General features: G+C 44.4%; 1 protein-coding gene across 1 annotated transcript in view; it reads right to left on the reverse strand.

Moving 5' to 3' along the window:
* LOC131284434 (nephrin) overlaps nucleotides 1-20694 on the reverse strand; it is a 120670-nt gene that overhangs the window by 31007 nt on the left and 68969 nt on the right. The window contains exons 2-6 of the mRNA XM_058313291.1: nucleotides 18451-18583; nucleotides 14036-14238; nucleotides 10258-10371; nucleotides 9585-9788; nucleotides 1928-2079 (exon numbers count right to left, since the gene is read on the reverse strand). Coding sequence (XP_058169274.1) covers nucleotides 1928-2079; nucleotides 9585-9788; nucleotides 10258-10371; nucleotides 14036-14238; nucleotides 18451-18583 — 806 coding nt within the window. The remainder of the gene's footprint in view (nucleotides 1-1927; nucleotides 2080-9584; nucleotides 9789-10257; nucleotides 10372-14035; nucleotides 14239-18450; nucleotides 18584-20694) is intronic.

Below are 20694 nucleotides of genomic sequence, written 5' to 3' on the forward strand. Positions count from 1 at the left end.
TCATATTTAACGAAACAATCGAAGCGGAATGAATGTTCACGCCCGAGAACCTTTTTCATCGCGTTCAACACCGTTCCTTTTCGATGCCTTTTATACCTGCGTCCAGTGAACCTTCGTCACGCGGTGACCTTACAGAACATTTTTGCGGACAAATTAATACACATCGCTAACGAGGCAAGCTCGATGGTAGAAGTTGATGTTATTAATACATCCAGACAAAGACAATTAAACGACAGTAAGCCCTGATTCTGTTTAAATTGTTTGGGTTGCTTTTTTAATTCAGTTCACAACGAGATGAATCGGAAACATTACGAGTTACTTATAGTTTTCTACTGAAAAAGCCCCTGACAACAGATGAGCATAAATTTCCTACACTCAATAGGTTTGATTTTATTCAACTAGTTAGTCGTAAGCTAAATAACTTTCGTCGGAATTTATGAAGCCGATTGAGGTTGATAATATTTCAAATCCGAACGCCCTACATGTTTCTAGCCTCCTGCGGTTAGCGTAACGTTGGTAGAATCTACACTAAAAAAAAGTACGTAACCCGATCAGACCGTCACGCCAACGGACGTGGTGGGCGACATACCAACACACTAGACAATAACGATTCTGTAGCGAACGTCACGAGCAAATGCACAGTGCGACAATAAACTACCCTTGTATCCTTAATCACAGCGTAGCATGTTTAATGATGTTGTTGGTCGGTTCGCGTATTTTAACCGCAGAAAAGTGAGGCTAGGTGCACTCGGGGAGGTACACGGAGGACAACTAATGGGACAAAATCATGCGACGATGTAATGCAATCGCAATAAACCAATCCGAAGCAGCACGCGACCGGGACGGCAACAACTGTTGACCGGTGGTTTTCCGCAACGCGTTCCGGCATGTCCCGTGCTCAACCTTTCGCCACATCAAAGTCAAAATCGTCTACCAGCCCCCGTTTTTCCCTCCAACGTGGCTTTCGTTCCGGTGAACGTCCGGGAAAAGGCGGCATCCAGATCGCGGATCGATTGACTTTTTGCTACATGGCGTATTGTACAACTGCGAGCTGATTGGAAATTTGTTGTTCGGCTTTCCGGAATTGTGTGCAAGACCGAACCAAAAAACCACAGTATTCGGTGAAGTTGAGTAAGCGGGAGAAATCAATCAGTCGTGTGTTGGCTCGCGGCGATATTTTGAAACATTTAATGACCATCGAATCGTAGACTCGGGTTCAATGTCGACCGGAGAATAAGTGAGCGCACGGGCTGAAAGTTTGTTACAGTTTGTATAAATCTACCAGCCATCCAAAGCACACTTTACAAATCGGATGTTTATGGTTGGAGAACAGTGGTTTTCCGAAAGCGAAGTTAGATATTTCCAATAGCACGTACGCAAACAAATTATTCAACAATTCAACGTGTTGTTTTTTGTGTGTTTTGTTTTGAAAAATGTTTACCTTCAGCTGGCAGTCGGTTTTTCCGCTCAACATACCGGAGCTTGGAGGGGCCCGGAGTTTGCATCCGGTTGCCCCCCGCCCCGGAAGCGGCGTGAGTTATGAAACTTTAGCACATTTCGAACAAATAATTGCTTAGCTCTACAAGCCGGGGAATGGTAGCAACGTTCTTCCGGCACAGAAAACCCCGCTGGCGATCGGTGCGGGCGGAAATGGCGACTGCCGAATGTGCTAAAATAGCGTCACCTCGCTCGAAAACTCAACCGTAGAATTCCGGGAAAGGCCGGGCGTGGGCTAAACTTTCCCCCACCGGAGAGAACCCGCTGGTTCAGGTTCAGTTGCACCATTTTCTGTTAATGAGATGTTTATTCCCGGTACGATAACTACTGCCGGGTCTTCCCCCTCCCTTCCCCGGACAGTTTTCCCTGGACGCCACCCAGCCGGTTTTGGGATTCGGATTTCGATAACGTAACCCATTACGACACTTACCGTCTCGTGATGGCCGCGCATTTGCGTGCTACCCTTCCACCAGGTGATGGTCGGGGCCGGCCGGGAACCGAGCACCTCGCACTGCAGATCGTACGTGTGGTTGGCCGACAGGGGTCGGTTTTTGCCCTGCAACCGCACCGCCAGGGGTCGCACTGTGGAGAAAGAGATGATAGCGATAAAAGATTAAACACGATAATGAAACCAAACTGCTTGTTGGGAAAAGGAGAAAAAACAAAAACAATCATCCCCGTTGAAAGCATGTGTCTGTGTGTTTGTGTGTGGAGTGAAAATTATTTCATTTAAATATTGAAACCCCTACAATGGGCAGCAGCAATTAACGGCGGCCATATTGCATTCCTGCGACCCCCTGCGACCCCCTGCGACATCGTTGGAAATGGGGGGGGGGGGGGGGGGGGGGGCAAGAATAAAGTCAAGTGCAGCCAGCATGCGGTAGGTAACTCCGGTTGCGGTGTTCGTGTTTTCTCGTGAACTCGTGAGCCCGAGCATATTAATCCAATCTGCCCAACAAGGAAGCCCCCGAGATTTGCCCCTAATGAAAATGTTCTGTTCCGCTACCTTTCCGAGTGGCACTTCAAACGGCCGCAAAACGAGCGAAAGCCGAACGCCCGAGTGCCGCACAGCGTGCACAGTTCCCAAAGCAGTTTAGATTAATCCGCCCAGCAAAAGCCCTGGGAGGGAGTCCGGGCTGTGTTTGGCGTTTGGCACCGGAAACTCCAAAGCCGGCCTCTGCAGTGCGCACAAAATTCCGACGCTCGACTTTAAGTCAACCGACCGGTGGGTTAAAAGCATATTGCAGCGCCAAGGGTTGGCGGAAAATTGCACAGCGGGGGAGGCAAGCGCACCGCCACCAGTTCGTGCTGGTTCAGTCCTGTTTTGCGGGCTGGGACTGAGAAGATGAGCCGTCCTGCGTCGTAAGACTCTTGATTTGGGGTTAAGGAATTTTCCCCAAGGGGACGCGGTGCTACGCTGATGGAAAAGATAGAGAGAGAAAGAGACAGAGTGTCGCCACTGTCGGGGGAATTATTGTATCATCAGCATCATCATCATTACCGGCGGCAATGTTCCGTGTCGTGAGCATCGGATCGCTATCGGATATTAAGTGGAATCTCATGTGGATCATTTGCGGATAGACGAGCTCCCACACGCGTGCCGGTTGGGTTGCCGGTTTAACGGTTATCGAAATGCGACACGTCCGATAAGCACCGGCTTTATATAATTCGAATCAATTTCAATAAGTTTGCGAAAAGCCAAATGATAAGACAACGGGTTTCCTTACCGTCGTGCGCAGTACAAATTGATTACCGGCGCTTGCAAAAAAGTCGTTCCAATCAATCGTTTGTGTAATTCACGGAAATGGCACGACGCGGAAATTGTTTGCCACGTTTTCGGTCATTCTTTCCCCGCAGTTGATCTCAAGTGAAAAGTATTACGCGTTGTTTATAATGCATCAAACTTTTTTCCGAATGAAGTAACCCTCAACCAATGGAACTTTATATTTAATTTTTATACCGCGTATTTTTATACCAATCTACAAAAAGAACTACGAAAAATGCATATGAAAACCTAACTGTGTCCAGGTTTTTAATTAATTTTAATCGCCATTCGAGTGCATGGAAGCGTGCAGAAAGTTGCTGACATTTATCGCCGTCACTCCACACACACACGGTTGTATCCATTTGTGTTCCCCCACCTGCCCCTCGCCCGTCGAATACCCGGTGTGTACGAAAAAGCGACACGAACATAATAGAGCCAATTCGACGATGAAATGCGCTTTCAGTAGAAACCGAGGGTGGCTGCAGTTCCACACACACACACACACAGCGCTGTGGGAGGAAAACTGGAGGATCGAAAAATAACATAAAAGAAAGCAGAGTGAGTAAAAAAAACACGCTCGAGATGGAAGTTGGCAATCGAATTATGGGCCCGGTTGGTGGGATGGACGATGGATGGATACAAAAAAAAAAATAAGCTACACGAACAAACCGTTGTAGCGCCATTTGCTTTGAGTGGAAAGTGGTACCCACTTCGGAAGGTTTTAGGAGTTTTTTTTCTCCTTCTTGTTCTTTTTCCCCATTGCACACTAATGCACGAACAACAGGGCCACCACACTGCCATTGACTCCTGGTGTGCTGGCGTGCTGTCACATACACACACACACATTCACAAAAGAAAGACAAATTCCTATAGGAGCGACGAAATGGACGGTTGCAATGGTCCATCAAATACGGTGGGATGTCCTTTTTCTTTGACGAAACAAAACTTTCCCTACGTCATGAATTCATTCCGCTTCCGTTGGGGGAGGGTAAGCATGGGACGGGATCCACCCCTAGGAACGACATTATTTTCCCTCCTCCCGGGCTGAGGACGATGATGACAAACGCGCAAAGGATGGCAAAAAGGCTCTCCCTTAGGTGGGTGGGAGGTGGAGGAAATGGACCGGGCCGGGTGGATGATGATGAAAGAAAACTTTGATGCTCCTGAAAAATTTATTTAATAAAAGCGTAAAATCTCAGCGGGAAGTTCGCTTTCAGAGTCAATTAAATTATCAATTTTCCATCGTACCGCATCGAGTTTGCGGGCCGGAATGATCGCTGGTGGTGGTCGTGGGAGAGGGGGAGGGGGGGAGGTGGTTGGCGCTGGAAATGTGCTGACGCAGAGCGAACAGAGCGACTCGCTGTGTTGACGCTGGAGTGGAGGGAGGGGGTGGTGGTGCTTCGTCATCATTCACCCGCCACCCCGGGATAATGGAAAATCGGCACGGCGGCGGCGGCTAACGTAATCCGTAAGTTTTCCCGGCCGCCCTGCCAATCGTAGACGGCGCCAAATGATGGGACATAAAAAGCACATCGAACGGTTTCGGTGCTTGATCGGGCGGCGACTGCGGTGGTGCCGCCAGGGCGGGCGTGTGTGTGTGTGTGCTTGGGTGTGACGCAACGATGACGAAGGCGGGCATCGTCGGGAAAGCGATATCACTTTTAATGCTATTAGCTGGCGGAGTGCGCGTGGAATGTTTCGATTTTCAAAAGCAAAGTTTTTGCTCGCCATCCCCTCTCCCCACCTCACCAAACCCTTCGCATGGAGGATTTTAGTGGAATTTCGTTGGTTTGCCTCTAGACTCTATTCTCCATTAGCGTCTTGTGGTTTTCGTTGAATGCGCTCGCAACTATAAGGTCCATCACCTCGGATGAATGGACGCATTGCGTTTCGAAATATCGTAGTTTATTTTAATGGATTGCTTTTTGTGTAACGTAACGCGGTCATTCTGCAACTACATGTAAATTGCTTCCGTCTTTTCATTTTACATTTTACTTTTTACATTCATTATTTCAAATTGTCTGCCATTAGGATTAAACAATGCTCATACACTAATAAAAACAAAATAAAACATAAACCTACAGGGCATGAACTGCTTGTTAAAGTTTAAATCCTTATGAATACAAAATATTCGCAGCGTCGCCTTTTGATCGAACCTTTTTTTCGAACATCAAAATAAAAAGTAAACCGATCCAATATCCCCCCACCCCCCAAGAACGACGTGAAAAGTCTTCCAAGCAGCCAATCATTGCCACCATAATAATCATCATCGAGCCGTCCGGTCACAGATTGACTACCTGTGGCGCCGTTTCGACGTCTTATTAATCAACACCTGGCGGTGGAGAAAATCCACTTGCCTCCACTCTGTTTACCTCGTGCCATTTCCAATGAGGTGGAAAAGCTGTTTAATTCGCTTCGGTTGCTGCCAACGTTGGGGGACGAGCCCCTTGAGCACCATAAGGATCGGAAGCGAGCGATCCAAAACAGATGCGAACCGTTTCAGGGTAGTTCTGTACCTGCTCCGATAAGCAGCACTCTAGCGAATACTGTTTTTCTTACGGCCAACGATTGTGGTTGCGGAAGTGGAGGAGGATTTCCACAGCACAGAGGGACTTTGTTCTTTTAATCACGATTATAAAGCCTGTGAATCAGCACTGACGCTGGATTTCTTTTGCAAGACGAAAGAGAATAGAATGATTTGTTATGAACGATGTTTCATTTCAAGTCACTACAACACTATGATTCCATTGATACTTTTAAAGCTAGACTTCTTGCAAATCCGCAAATTAAATTGTTGCGCCTAATGATAATTTAATTGACAAGACACAATAAATAAATAAAATGAATAGAAAAAGAAAAACCAAAACATACGGGACTTAAACTTAAAGTTAATAGTCCTTCGAAATAAATAATAAATTGAACAAAATCAGATTTTTACTACGTAGAAAAACTCGTAGAATAAATTTTCCTATTTTAAACAATGGCATAAAATAAAATTACTATTGGCTTTAGGCAAGCGTCAGAGCTTTACCGCGTCAGGTTTTGACAGACGAAAATGTATGGGATTTGACAGCTGCAAGCTGTTGTTTGATATTTTTGCACGGTAAAATAAAAGCCGTTGGCTTTCATCTACAAAAAATAATAAAACTGATCTTAAAAATTACGCAAACATTGGCGGATCTGACGTCCAATAAAATATCGTACGGCAAAGTACTTACACCAGCCTTAACGATACAGGGATCAAGTTTCACTTTAGGAGTATTCATTAAATATTTCACGACAATTTTTGTTTATCGCATTGTTTGAAATGCATAATGAAAATGTAACAATAATCAATCATTCGCACTGAAACTAATAAAATCAAATCATACCAAAATGTTGTGAACTCTTCTATTACAGCAGCACAATATTTTGCAAGATTCCGGTGGGAAAAACAATTCCCGTCCCTTAGCGACCGCTGATGCAGTAGATCTAAACTGTTGTACAGGTTGTTTTCTGCCCTTCTACATGTTCGCACTTGTTTATTGCGAGGAAAATGGGGAAAAACATTGTCCTCACATGGAAAGGTTGCGGCATTGCACGGCGTTGGTAATCAAATAAAAATAGGTTCCAATTTGACTCCCGGCGAAAATGATGGTTGTATGCAGGAATGTTGATCAAAAAATCACCACAGCCCGGTTCGAGCTAACCACTGCAATTTTTCACAACCTACGGGCGTACGGAATGTGCACCGGTGAACCACGGGATGATTCGATTTGCTTCGGGGGGGAACGCTGTTGCTGGGACAAACGAATCGAGGAGGGAACGGTCAAGAGTGAAGACACGAAGAAGTAAAACATAATGGCGGCATAGCGACAAAATAACAAACCGCCCAACCCGGTGAACAGGCGAGGGTTTGGAGGATGGAAATACATGTTTTGCTCGGTTTTCGCTAACGAAGAAATGACAAATTTTTCCCAGCTGGACGCAAAACAGAGCAACGAGCTGTAATTGAATTCCATCCCCTCACGCGGAACATGCCGCAAGCCACCGGAATGGTAACGTCATCATCAATTTCTGTATTGGTTCATACGAATATGCATATGGATGACTCCAGGTCTTGGGTTTGTATGTGCCGCATGTACAGTAACCAACGGTAGAATGAAATTTAACCTCCATTGCAAACCATCACCTTGTCTGTATGCAATGGGATTGTTAAAAAAGGAAAAAAACAAAAACAAAAACGAACCACAAGCAAAGAGTAAAAAGAGCGAAAAAATCCTACCATAATCTAAGTGGATTTCGTGTTGCAAGTGGTTGAGCGCATGGGGCAAGGAAAACTACTGCATCATCTTTGCAATCAGGGACAACCGGCAGCCCTCAAGCTTACTATCCCTACCAAAGTACAACAGGTTTTGGGGGGAAAAAAAACCCGAGAGACTAGATAGTCCATCACTAGGCAAGCTACATGAGAAAGAGAGTGGAAGAGGTTAAAAAAAAACCCAAACCAACATGGGAAAAACACACACAGAAATCGAACCTAATGCCCTGGCTCTCCCAGTAAGAGCTGGACCGAAATCGAATTGGAGATGAATTTTTAAGCGAAAGTCCATTAGTCGTATTTCGCAAGCCACCGGAAGCAAGTTTCGGGGGGAAGGAAATAAATAAGAAAGGAATCGTTCGTTCTGTTTTTACGTCCTTGCCGACCACTAGAGACTACTTGCCCTTGTTCGCTTAGGAAGGAAAGCAGCTTTAGCTTCGCTTAGGGTTTGCTTTTTGCTCGAAAAAACAACCATTAGAATTCCGTTTTGGGTTGATACGAATGGACCGAACCTTTCTGCAAGCGACCATTCGAAACGATGCTCCGGATTGTGAGCACAAAAAGGATAAATATTCGAAAAGTAAAACTTCAAGCTTACTGAATTCGTAGCTGGCCGCCACGCTAAATGGGGACATCAATTAGTGACGAACGATTTCACGATGATTAAGCTGCTAGTTTTTCGAGCAGCTACTCTGCGCCTTTGTTTCGAGCTGTCAGGTTTTTCTGGGCTACCCTGCTAAAACTAGCTTTTCTCTGCGTTTCCTATTCTTTCAAATACATTTTTTTTCTTGCTCTCGATCCTTTTCATTCGCCCTGTTGATTGAAACGCTGTTCCGTAGTTAATACTCTCTTTTGTATCCAGTGACCTAGAGTAATTTGACAGATTAGATGAGTTTTTGTACTTTAGATTCTTTTGTTCAATGATTATTATGCACGGAACGTTGTGAAAATCCACATGAGAGTGTAAGTAAATAAAAAATAAATTTGTGATTGCACAAGAAAATATGGAATGAACGAAAAATAAAGCAACACATTCTGCAATGGCTCATGTGATTAATTCGACAGCACAAATGTAGATAATCGATTTGAGGTTCCTAAATAAACCCCCAGAGTGTCAGCAAATACACCAGATACAAAACCGGTCATCCAGCGGCAAAGGTTAAATGGAGAAGGAAATTTCGTGTGTTTCGAGTCGAAAACCAATGATAAATTACCTTCCCGAATCCTATGTGATTCATTGAGGAAGCTGCCGACCATAGTTCAATCGTGCGCTGTCGGAAGCGGCAATGATCGGGAACACTCCCTTTTCCTGTTGCTCGCTCGAGACGCGCGCGCCATTGTCCTCGGTGCGGCTCGGCCATCAAGGAGCGTGTTCCGTTCCGGGTTGGCTCTCACAAAGGATTCCATTGCAGCCGGACACTGGCAGACAACGGCGAACAGATTCTCCATCCGCTGCCCGGTTGTACTGGCAACGTATCCTTACACGGGACCTTTGGCCGTCGTACGTCTAGCTGAATCTTTTTCCGATTGTCATCGGATTTCCCCCCTAGCGAGAGCCGACAGAGTACAAAAAGTGGCAGGCAGTGTAAGAACGCGATAGTGCTCTAACTGTCGTCCCAGCGGGCTCGTAGCCAGCCAGTTTTCTCTTCGATTCGAGCTTCGATTGTTGGCAAACGGGTGATAAATCACCTGTGGTTCACCTGCTGCTTCTGAACGGGGTTCGTGTTCGGATGGAAAGCTGGCGGGAAAGTTCGGTACAAGGAGGAACAGCAAGGAGCGGGGGGGATAAACTACAATGCAAAGGCGGATTTCCGGGTGACGAAAAAGTGAACCCGGAGCGGTCCGATACCAATCAATGCTCTTTGGAGTTTTCGGGGTGGTTTGTGTGAAACATTTTTACACAACCACAATGGGTTAGCCATTCATTATTCGCCATACGGCGCCAAGTGATTGATTGAGATGCATCTTCGTACGGGGGATGTTTTGTTTAAAGTTTTAGAACGTGTGTCTGGCGCTACTTACGGTTCATGTCGAGCGTTACTGAAGCCGAAATGGGATTCGTTACGTTGTTGTTCGCGGCCTGGCAGGTGAACACCGACTTGAGATGCTTTCGCTCCAGCCGATGGAGGACGAGCGTGTTTTTGACCCGCTTGTCCGACAACACCACCGACGTGTTGTTGATCACCTTGTTCTCGTACCACCATTGCACCTTCGGCAGAGGGCGACCTGAAATGTTAAAGTAGTTTGTTTGAATATATGTTCAAAAAAATGATTTAGCTTATAGCTTTTAATTTATTTTTAGTAAAAATTTAACTTATTTATCAACAACGCCCTTTTGTTTGGTTAAATTATCAAATTGTTTGTTCTTCTCGTTTGAAAATGAACAACGTTGTTTATTTTGAAACCATCCGACTCTTGGGATATAAGAGACAGAAAACTATTACGACCATGTAGAAAGACAATCAATTAAAATTCATCTGAACCAGTCAATTAATTGGAAGCAGATCTTTTGTTTAACCTGTTCACCGATGCAGAAATCTCATTAAAATTCTCCTTCAGTGCAAATGCAATTACCCAACATAAACCATCGTTCATGCGTACCTCCGGAATAGATAAACCTCCGAAGAAAGTAAATCTCCTCAAATCGAACACAAACATCAAAGGTATTATATTTTTCTTGAGAATTATCACTTACCTCCAGTCGAGATGCATGTTATGTTTATCGTGGCTCCCTCGTTGTACGGTCCCAGGATGTAGTGACGGATGTGCGACCCTTTCTCGTCCACAATCAACAGCTTCTCTGGAGGCACTGCAAGTGGAGAGGGAATGCGCGATGGGGGGGAAACATTAATGAGCATTTATGGCGACAAAACTACATTTCCGACACGTTGACCAAACCCCGCTGGCGCTGTTGATCCTGTCCCTCCTGTCCGAACAACTATCCGAAACCCTGGAAAAGATCCCGGTCTGCCCGGTTTGGTACCGAGAAACGGTTCCCATCCTTTTCAAACGCTGCAGTCCATTAAACGAGCCGGGCCGACATCAATTACCTTCGCACCGTGGGGAAATAGTGCGAAAGGAAAACTAAACTTTTCCCATCCCCCTCCCGACGGTCACGTTCCGGTCCGACTGTTTTCCCTTCCGGGTGGAGAAGCATTCCCGGATTCGGAAGCCAGTTGCACCATGCAACCGATGGCATTCGGTTCACGCTGTTGCACGAACGTTGCCTCACCAAGCTTTTCTTGTTTGTTGTCTCCATTTTTTTTTCTGGACGACCGATCAAGAATTGGGACGCATCTTCCCGCGGGAAGAAGTTCGTTGGCCGGGCACGGCGCCGTTGACATTTGGCTGCAATAAATTTACACCAATGCCGGCATGGGCCGAGCGAGCAAACTTCTACTGTAAGCGAATCCCTTCGAGAAAACTCCTTCCGACGGGGAAAGAAGCTGGCAAATGGACACCGTTACCGGAATGGAAGAGTTATTTAATGTAAAACTGACCGGGAAGAGCTGGAAAACTTTAGTGGTGGTTGTGGTGGTGAGAAATATTCGTTCCTTCCGAAGGAAACTGCAAATGGACTTTGATGTTGGAGAATCTTTTGTGGTTAACGAACTACTGGGGAGGGAAGGAAACAAAGACGTAACGCTAGTGTTTTTTTTGCTACAATTAAGAAAATCTAGAGCTACTCTCTTAGGAAATCTCTTTAATGCTAAAGAGATATTTTTGTGTCATAAGGCTTGAAGCTTCTATTTATTTGTATAATTAATCCAAGTTCCATTAGATATAAGTTACCCAGATTTATTCAAATATCCTAACATTAACTCCACCACCGCAATGCATACGATCTAATGTCGTCACCATGCGATGCTAGACCGACGGATAAACTGCATACTTTCCTCCTAGTTTCGCTCGGTTTCTCCCCCAACGAACCGCAGGACTGGTGCTGTGGTTGGCAGCAGCTAAAAATCTACCGCTACAAAAGGCAAACCCTAAACGGCTGTTTCGGGTTTTCGGGTGCTGTCACTTCGGAATGTTATACTGCAGATATAAATTATGCCCGGACGCTCTAGCCTCCGCTTCCCGACCGCTTGCATTATAGTGGGTGTTTTGTCTTGCTTATCATTTGAATGCCACATACCATGGAGACGCAGCCGTAAAAGCAATTGGGGATGCCAAAAAAAAGTAAAAAATAAATAAACGATCAAGGATGTAGAGCGTTTATGTTTACTTAAGCGTGTTCTATTTTGTTACTATTACGAAACATATTAAGAATACCAAATGCAATAATATAGCTGTTCGAAGATAAACTTTTCATATTAAAAATTGGCTTTGTACATACAAGATTTTGCTAAAATTTACTAGACATCGCCAAAAAGAGTGGAATAAATGAAAGAGCCCAAACGGTATCAACGTACAGACATGATGAGAGTTTTCACGTTCGTCCCTGACGGTGTAGTTTTACCAATTCGTGACGCCACTCTTCAACTGCACGCACACAGTTGTGCATCATATCTGGGCAGCATATTAACGATGCTATTATGGAAACTTCAGTGCGTTTTATATCGAACGAACACACAGCAAAACGGGACTAAAATATCTTATCAATATTCCGATGGGAAACTTTCACCTTAAACCTCGCCTCGCCTTCAACGACCTTTGCTTGCTTAAAACCGCAAAAGAAATCCGGCGCATTTGTGCGTTCCGATGCGATGCACACGGAAGGAGGGGGCCTATCCGACAACGGGTGGAAGAAAATTTGCGTAACGAATTGCGAACATATAATTGAATAGATTGAATATACAATCGGGTTGACGTCGGCATCGGGAGGAAGGCCTAAGGGGGAAACTATTTCACATTCCCGATCACGATTTTTCTCTAAATAGACTGATAAACTAACGAGCTAATGCACTAAGCGCCCGATTTGCAAATGTTTAATGCTTCTGTTGCAGATTGGCAACGGATCGGGGTGCAGCTCGTTTGCGGCACACAGACGTATTGGTTTGGGAGATGCATTTTCTACCGTACTCCGTTGGAGTGCATTTCAATCGGTGGCCGGCGGGGGAGAGGACGTAGTGGAGCCGCTTACCAGAGATTATTCAAACTCCGCATCCGGGTTTTTGGTCTACGAAAATGGCAAGCACTTTCGGGTGGTCTGGAGCCTGGAACATCAACCCGAGCGCACGGCACCCGGATGGGCTTTGCCGCAGAATTGAAACTGTTGCAATTTTAAATAAGCATTCTCATCACTATCGGGCCCCCGCTCGTCGTGCCCAGGTTTAGCAGATGAGAGAGTGTAGCAGTGCAGTGCAAGTGCCAGCAAAACTTCGGCAACCGATCCGGTTCTGTTGACTTAATTGAATGTACCATTCGGTGGCGAAGCTTCCGAAATCGGCACTATTTCAAGAGCGCATCGGGTCGAGATGAGGACGGGCCTCGCAGAGGTACCGAACGACCCCAAAAGAGTGGCAAAGCAGCACTCGGAGTTGCTCCGGAGGACTGCTGAAGCATCTTGGTGATACTTCTAATAGTGCCTTTTTTATTCCTCACCTCACGACACCCTCACCTCAACCAGGATTTTCGTTTCGGTTGCGAAGGCAAAAAGTGATACTCAACTCCGCAAGCGAACATCTTCAACCTTCAACCACGGAAGGGAGCGATTGAAATCGGTGTGTAAGAAACAAGCAAACCCAAATAATAGGAGAGGGAGGATGAAAAAGATCAACGCTGAACGGGGAGCTTGCGGGGAGCTAGGGAAACCCTACTTGGGGAAAAACTTTCCAGCGCACCGCTCAAAATATGGCCCACTTTCGGGTCGGTTCGTCTTTTTGTGCGCCCGCCCGCACAACCAGTGCTTGATTTATGTTCGCATCTCATCGGCGTACGGCATATGTTTTTCGTCCACGCTCCTTTGCTGCGTCGCATTTGCATTGCGTTGCACACTGCTCGGTGTCACTTCTGTCTATGAGTGCGCCTGCAGATGGCAGCACTGCAAAAGGCAGCGTCGGTTTTTCCTACGATCTTGCTGCAGACTTTTTTCTTCGGCTCTTGGTTCGTCCATCTCCAGCCGGGTGGTTTGTGTGGGATTTCCCACACAGCTGCTAGAGAGTTTGTCAGTCGACATAGAGAACCGAGCAGTTCCTTCAACCGATGGAAAGAAGGGCTGAAGTATTCGCATGTTGAAGGATCTGCTGGAGCTTAGTAATATTTCAATGTCCGTAAAACTTATTTTACGCCATGGATCAAGTGACTTGGGAAAGGGATTCAGTGCGCTTGAGCATCCATTATGGAAGTTACAATTTTCTGACAAATCGACGGTTCAAGTTCTTATGACCTGGTAATGTTGAGCGAAGCATGTATGACGCTTTTAAAGGCTATGGAGATCGAAAGTGAAGGTAGGAATTGCGAATTTCTCCCCAATTCGTCATTCGTGCTCGTATATTATGTTATATGGTAAAGCAATCTACATCACTTACCTATGACGGTCAGCTGGACCCGCGTGTTTCGCGTCGGGCTCTTGTGGAAGTCCACCCGACACCGGTAGATCCCGCTGTCGGTCGGTTTTGTCTGCTGAATCTCCAGCATGGCCGGAGTTCGGCTCGGGTAGAAGTTGGCCCGTCCGTCGAAGGACGAGTTTGAGCTACGATGCGATCCTTCCCGTACGTCTCGAGCATCGAACCTGCGAAAGCAAATGAGGAAGTAAGGATTTAAAAAGTATGCAAATAGAGTGTGTCGGCTTAAAGTGTAATCTAAATCCATAACTAATTTGAGAAAAGATAATTTACGGTAGTACATTTATAGTAATGGACATTGGTATTGAAAAGTCAGAAGCTAGTCCTCCCCGACACAGTCATTATAAAGTTCGGTGCTTTTCATTGATGGAAAATGAACAATCATGTTGAAAGTACCGAGCGAACCGACAAATCATGTTTTTGCGGACATAATGTCCTCCGCCCCCGGGGCACCTTGATTGTGGCAACCGCAGCCTCCAGCTGAGACGCCTAAGCGTAGGCGCCCTAGCGCTACACCATGTGTACACATTTCCGAATGCTACTTCAGTGAATTACTTTCTCATTAAAACTTAATCAAAAACACAAATTGAAAATAATGAAAATCAAGCTGATGGCGTCTCGTGTGCGGTCCGGGTCTGGCGTTTCGCCAAAGCCGTTGCTGCCGAATTTTCCGGGAAGCACGCGGGCAGAGTGTCGGTGTTCATTTTCAAAACGACTGTGTTTGACTTCCTGTTAACGCCTCCTTCCAAACGCCAGCCGGTGCCGATTTGTGGTCGCACGATAAACTCCCTCCGAGCGACCCCACAACAAGCCCTAGGTGGCAGGGTGGGCGGGGAAAATAATCTCACGAGAAAACAACTTTGCCCCGACGCACTTGGCTCACTTTCATCTTTTCATCGCACGGATGGCTTCAGGCATTGAGGTAGGAAAATTATGACACTGATTACCTTTCCGACATACGTTCATTTATCAACGGGAGCAGCAGCGGCGAAGCAAGAAAAAAATGTGATCACTCATGAATGTGGCAGCATAATGATGCATGTCTTGTGCAATTTAAAATGTGATGAGAATTGAAATCATTGAAATACATAAATCAACAGCATAAATAATTCTCCACTTGCCTATAAACTCAGCATGCGAACAGAGTTAACCTCCTCCAGGGAATGTTTCTCGCGAATCGTTCAGCCCATCAAATATTCAATCATAAATCACCACGAAGCATGTTGATTTCCTATTCTTTTTAACATAACCTGCTGCGTATTTTTAATTGAGCAGAGTCATTTCAAATCGAGCAGAGCTCGGAGACCAAAGCTCATAGTGTGTATTGTCCTAATAAATACAACTTCTATCATTAATATTTAGTATAATAGAATACTCCATTTTCTAGATGCAGGATTCCTTGGAGTAAACATGGTTCATTTATTCTAATCTTGCTCATGTTATAAAATACACGACAAGCTTAACAACAGCACCACAAATTATTTCTCCAAAGGCAAGCCAACCTGAAGCGAAGGGAGAAACGTTGAATGTAACATAACGCTCCAATTATTCTACTGTGCATATCAAGATTCGGGAAAAAACTCATTCATAATACATCCCGCAGCAAACCTGTCATTGAAAAGTAAAAAAAAAAACAGACAAAAATGAATTCAAACTCATTCCTTTTACGGGGAATTATACGTTAGGCTATCGTCGTTCGCCGCATCCGAATTTAAGTAAACGGGTAAAGCCGCTTTTTCTTTGTCCCTCGGGAGACGTTGTCTCTACTGCGGATCTACTTGCTTTTGGCAAATAAAAAAAACGACATGGTGCGGCTGAAGCAATACCAAATTGTCTCATGGGAGCCAAGGTTCACGGAACAGCTGGACATTCTTATAGAAGATTTAAACCGCTGCAAAAGATAGCAACGCCATGATAAATTCGCTTTTATGACATCGTATCCGTTGGCGTTTTTGTGAATCCTCAAAAACCGATCATGTGAGGTTTTCGCTCGCGAATTGTTTTGAATTCAGAATTTGGAAAAATTTAAGTCGTGTTAAAATAAGTGGATATATTTTACCACTGCTATCCAAAAGTTAAATATAATAAAACTAGTCGTCAAAGGAGATTAAAAGTTCTAAGTTTTTTTGCAATAAAAACTAAATATGAGTATAAAACTATTCAATAGAGTGGGTAGTATATACAGTAAAATGCTATTGCACCAATCATAAAGCTTGTGCAGGTATTAGTATTTGCTCCCAAAGTTCATCCGTGTATGGAAAAGACCCACGGATAAATCAGGGTAAAACAGAATTGGAAAAAAATAATCGCAAATCCCCACTAGAGCACATGGTTGCCCTTATCAGCTCCTTCGCTACGGTAGGAGTGGCACATTCATATTTTTCCCATGGGATTCGGCCTACATTGGCTCATTTTATTTTTCTCCCTTGTTGTTGCTCGTCGAGAACACTCTGCCCCACCCGTACCCTTGTCTAGCGTGTCTTTTGTACCCCATTTTTATCCCTGTGGAGGCACACATACACGATTACTATTATGCGGCAGCTTCCGATGGCATGCATGGACAAACTGATATGATTCTATTTTCCCCACGCGCGTCTCCACTGGCGCCATTCCAAACTTCACCCCATCGTGGTGTTGTTTGTACCTTTTTGCCTGGGAAATCTTTTAAATGCTCCACCAAAGGACAGTAATGTACACCGCTCTCATCCCGGAAGCGACAAGCGACTCCTTTTTGTTCCTGAACCTAACGTACCGGGAAGGAACCGAAGGAAGCAAATAAAAAATTATCGTTATTTATTTATTATTTTTGCTTCATGGCAATGCGGCAGAAGCTTCCTCAGAAGCTCGAGCCTGAAACCCGTTGCTGTCGGTGATGCTTTGGCGATTTCACATGAGGAATGTACCCGGTGTATGCCAGCTTCAGCTCGATCGAACAAAATCGGCAACCAAGTTCCAACGACAATGTAGAACAAGAACAAGGTTTTTTTTTTGGGAAATGCAGCAAAAAAACCTCTTCGATCAGCAGCAACGAAAAAACAAACAGCCTCCACTCACATTGGATTTTTTCCTGGCCCCACACCATACGATTTGTGGGAAAATGCCTGGAAAACAATTCAGATTCCAAGGCTGGTATCCTTCGTCTTCGTGATGGTTAGATAATACTCGACGTGAAAAAAATGATGGAAATTGAACCAAAGTTCTCATGTACATGTCAGATCCAACCGGGTGGACTGCGTTATTGTGTTCAATTCTTCCTACAGAATTAATTAATTTCTTAGTTTGATGAGTTAAACAAGCGGTGGTAGAAATATTTGATACAAAGACAAAAAGACGTCCATGTCCGTGAAACACGATTCTTCCATTCTTACATCAAACACTAAGCCGCCTAAACGGACTAAGTTTAAGAGAGGCAAAAGGCAAGCAAATAAATCTTTTCAAAATGTAGTCAATCGATTTTTCCAGGTTGGCACGTGGACGCTTGAAAGTCTTCACACTGCATCAAATTGGAGAGTGTCTTAACTAAATGCATTTCATCTTGTTATCAGCATACCCAAACCATTCAACCGTATCTTGATAAGTATCCATGATTGCATTTTTTCTTTCTATTTAAGTATTACAATTATTTTCTCACGTGCACGATGGAGACGCCTGGTCGCTCACAATTTTTATTTTTATTGGAAAACATTTTGTTGTTACTGGAAAGCAAGAGGAACCGAACCAACGATTTCGGTTTTCATGGAATCAGTTTACTTTTGCTTTTATACAAACATTACAGTCAATAATTTTTTCACATTATAAATTGATCGAATGATTTTCTTAGATTTTGATTTACTTTATAGGAAAATCTGTTAGCATTAAGGTAAATAAATAAATGTAAGTCAAACTTCTCTTCAATTGTACTGCATGTTTGCAAAATAGAAGGCTAGAAAAGCTTTGCACAACCATTTAAAATAATTTTGGTTGGAACCTAATGTACATAGCGATACCGACAATAAAAACTACTAGCAACGCCTGAACACACACAATAGCAGTCCAAAGCAATCAAACTAATTGTTAGGTTTTTGTTCTGCACGCCCAAAACAATCAGTATGGTTTCGCAAACAGTTCGTGACAAGAACAGGATTTGTCATAGCACCACTCGCTTTGGGGGGATCGAAAAAATTACCAACGACAAAAAAACTCTTCTGCCAGCTTAATTAAGGCACTACCAGGGTTGGTGGTCTACGGGGACGCAGCACCACAGCATCCAGCGTTTCACTGCAACCGATGATTTGAAGTGCCGATCGAAAGAGAAACGATAAGACAGACGGTATCGAGAAACTCTTGGGGAAATAAAAACTGACTGAAACAAGGTGTAAAGTGGTAACACTTTAACTTACGTGTAGAATGGGATGGTCTGGTCGCCCTTGTACCAGATCACCAGGATCGCGCGGTCGCCGCTAATTGGCGATGTGATGTTGCACTCCAGCTGCCCGACCGTACCCTGGACGGCTTCAGAGAGATGCAGTGGTGCTGTAAAGAAGGTTGGAAAGGAAACAACGAGCGTAATTAGAAGAGAAGCTACAATAGGAAGCATGTGAAGGGGTAAGGTGTGAAGATAAAACCGTCGTAAAGGACGACGGGGTACATGGTGAGGCGTTCCGGTTAGAAAATAAAAGAACGCCTGCAAAACAATGACAGGCAAATGGATGAACGAAATGAAATTTAATTTATAGTGCCTTCCTGCACCGGGCATCATTCGTCACCTTCTTTTCCCTTTTTTCATCCAGCCCATTAATGCTAATTGAAGTAGTTCGCAGCTTCGCAATGGTGTAGCAATGTAAACTGGCAGCTAGTTTGCATCTTCAATGTTTACTCTCGTGAATATTACGTGAGCTACAGTGAAAATGGTTCATACAAAAAGCATCCTTAGAGTTACGAAAAATGTAACAGCGTGGACATCGATGCTAGGAAAAAAATATGGAACGTAAGAGAAAGGCCACTTAGATGGATTCTGAATCGATCGATTCGATTGGATCTTGAAATATCGACAACGAGTGAAGCGTCACGTATAGTAGCTGCTATTCTTCAGATGATAATGCATTCTGCATGTATTAGGTGCCATTTTTCTGATGTCACTCTGATTAATGGGAAAAGCACTTACGAATGGAAAAATAATCTTAAATGGCTGTCCGTTACATTGTCGACTCTAAACGAAGGAAGCATTCAGTATTTAAATTTCATAAAGCTTAGAGAAAATAATTCTCAAATACAAATAAAGCCTTTCAACTACTCTTGATTGTGTTACATTTAGCAACAGAACAATTCCATCCGGAGAAAGCAGAAAGCCGTTCCCTTTCTGTGAACGATGGGTAGCCGTTCCCGAACTGTGAGGTACTTTTCATCAAAACACGAGGAAATGGAAATGCATTTGTTATGTGTAAACCGCCCGAACCAATGAGCAGCACCTTGTGTTGTTTTTCTTTTTTCCGCTTCTGCCCTAAGGATGCCAGGCGATACGCTACCCATTAAGGGTACGCCATTAAGTCATTTATTCATTGCTCCATCAACCGTTCCTGGCACCTAAAATGGACCACACTGGTACACATTCACACATACACACACGAACCTACTTTCCACTATAGTTACACCCGAACCATCGGTGGCACGTTCACTCTATTGCGGACTGCAAATGAATAACTAATTGGAAACACTTCGGATCGGCTTTCTTGAACGGCATTGTTTCGAAGTGCTGAATGCCACAGGGGTTCGGGAAAGGGTTTGCCGCTGAAAAGCGATGAATGGGATGGATCTCTGGAACTGTGCATGGGAAATTGTAAAATGGGATCTTTTGTTTTCGGGATTGCGAGCGTGTTCCGTGTGGTCTACAATTGGTTTAGCGCAAGGAAGACGCAAATAATTTATCTTTAAAGCCAAGATTTTCTTGAGGCGTGCAGGATGTTGCTAGTGTTTGTAGAATTTCATGATTGAGTTAGTCAAGGTGCTTTCAGATAAATTGTCGGTTTAAGCGAACCAAGAACCGGACAGAGAGATGTAATTTCGGAATTGATTGCATCATGGCAAAGGCATTTCAAAACAGCACATTCTCTAAAATTAATGCATTGGAGATATTCATTTGAATACGAGTTTAATAATAAAATGGAAAATACTTTAAATTAATTAACATAAACAATATTACAATGGGCGTATTGACTAGTTGTATCCTTCCTCTCCTCCTTTCTACTCAATCTCTGCATTTGGAAAGATTTATCAAATCAAGAACCATTTCCATTTCTCAATTGAACAGTGCATCAAAACCATTTACGCGATTTGTTACCATCCTGGTGTTGATGAAAGGGCACATCACTGAAACGCCAGCGACTGTCAGCGCCAGTTTTCGATGATTAATTATCAAAGGCAGCAAAAATCGGCAGCATTTCACTCGGCTGATCACTATCAATATAATATCCGGTTAGCGAATCGTAAGTAAGGGTGTCAATAGCAGGTCCATTTGTGCCGGGAGACGAACCCTTTGCTACCTCTCTTTGCCAGAGCCAGAGCAGCGCCAAAATCACGGCTGAAATCGTGCTCTCACATGCACACATTTATAAACACAGTCTCACCGAGCGTCCCATGGTGTGACA

Source organism: Anopheles ziemanni, chromosome 3 (genome assembly GCF_943734765.1).
Source record: "Anopheles ziemanni chromosome 3, idAnoZiCoDA_A2_x.2, whole genome shotgun sequence".
Classification (NCBI taxonomy): Eukaryota; Metazoa; Arthropoda; class Insecta; order Diptera; family Culicidae; genus Anopheles; species Anopheles ziemanni.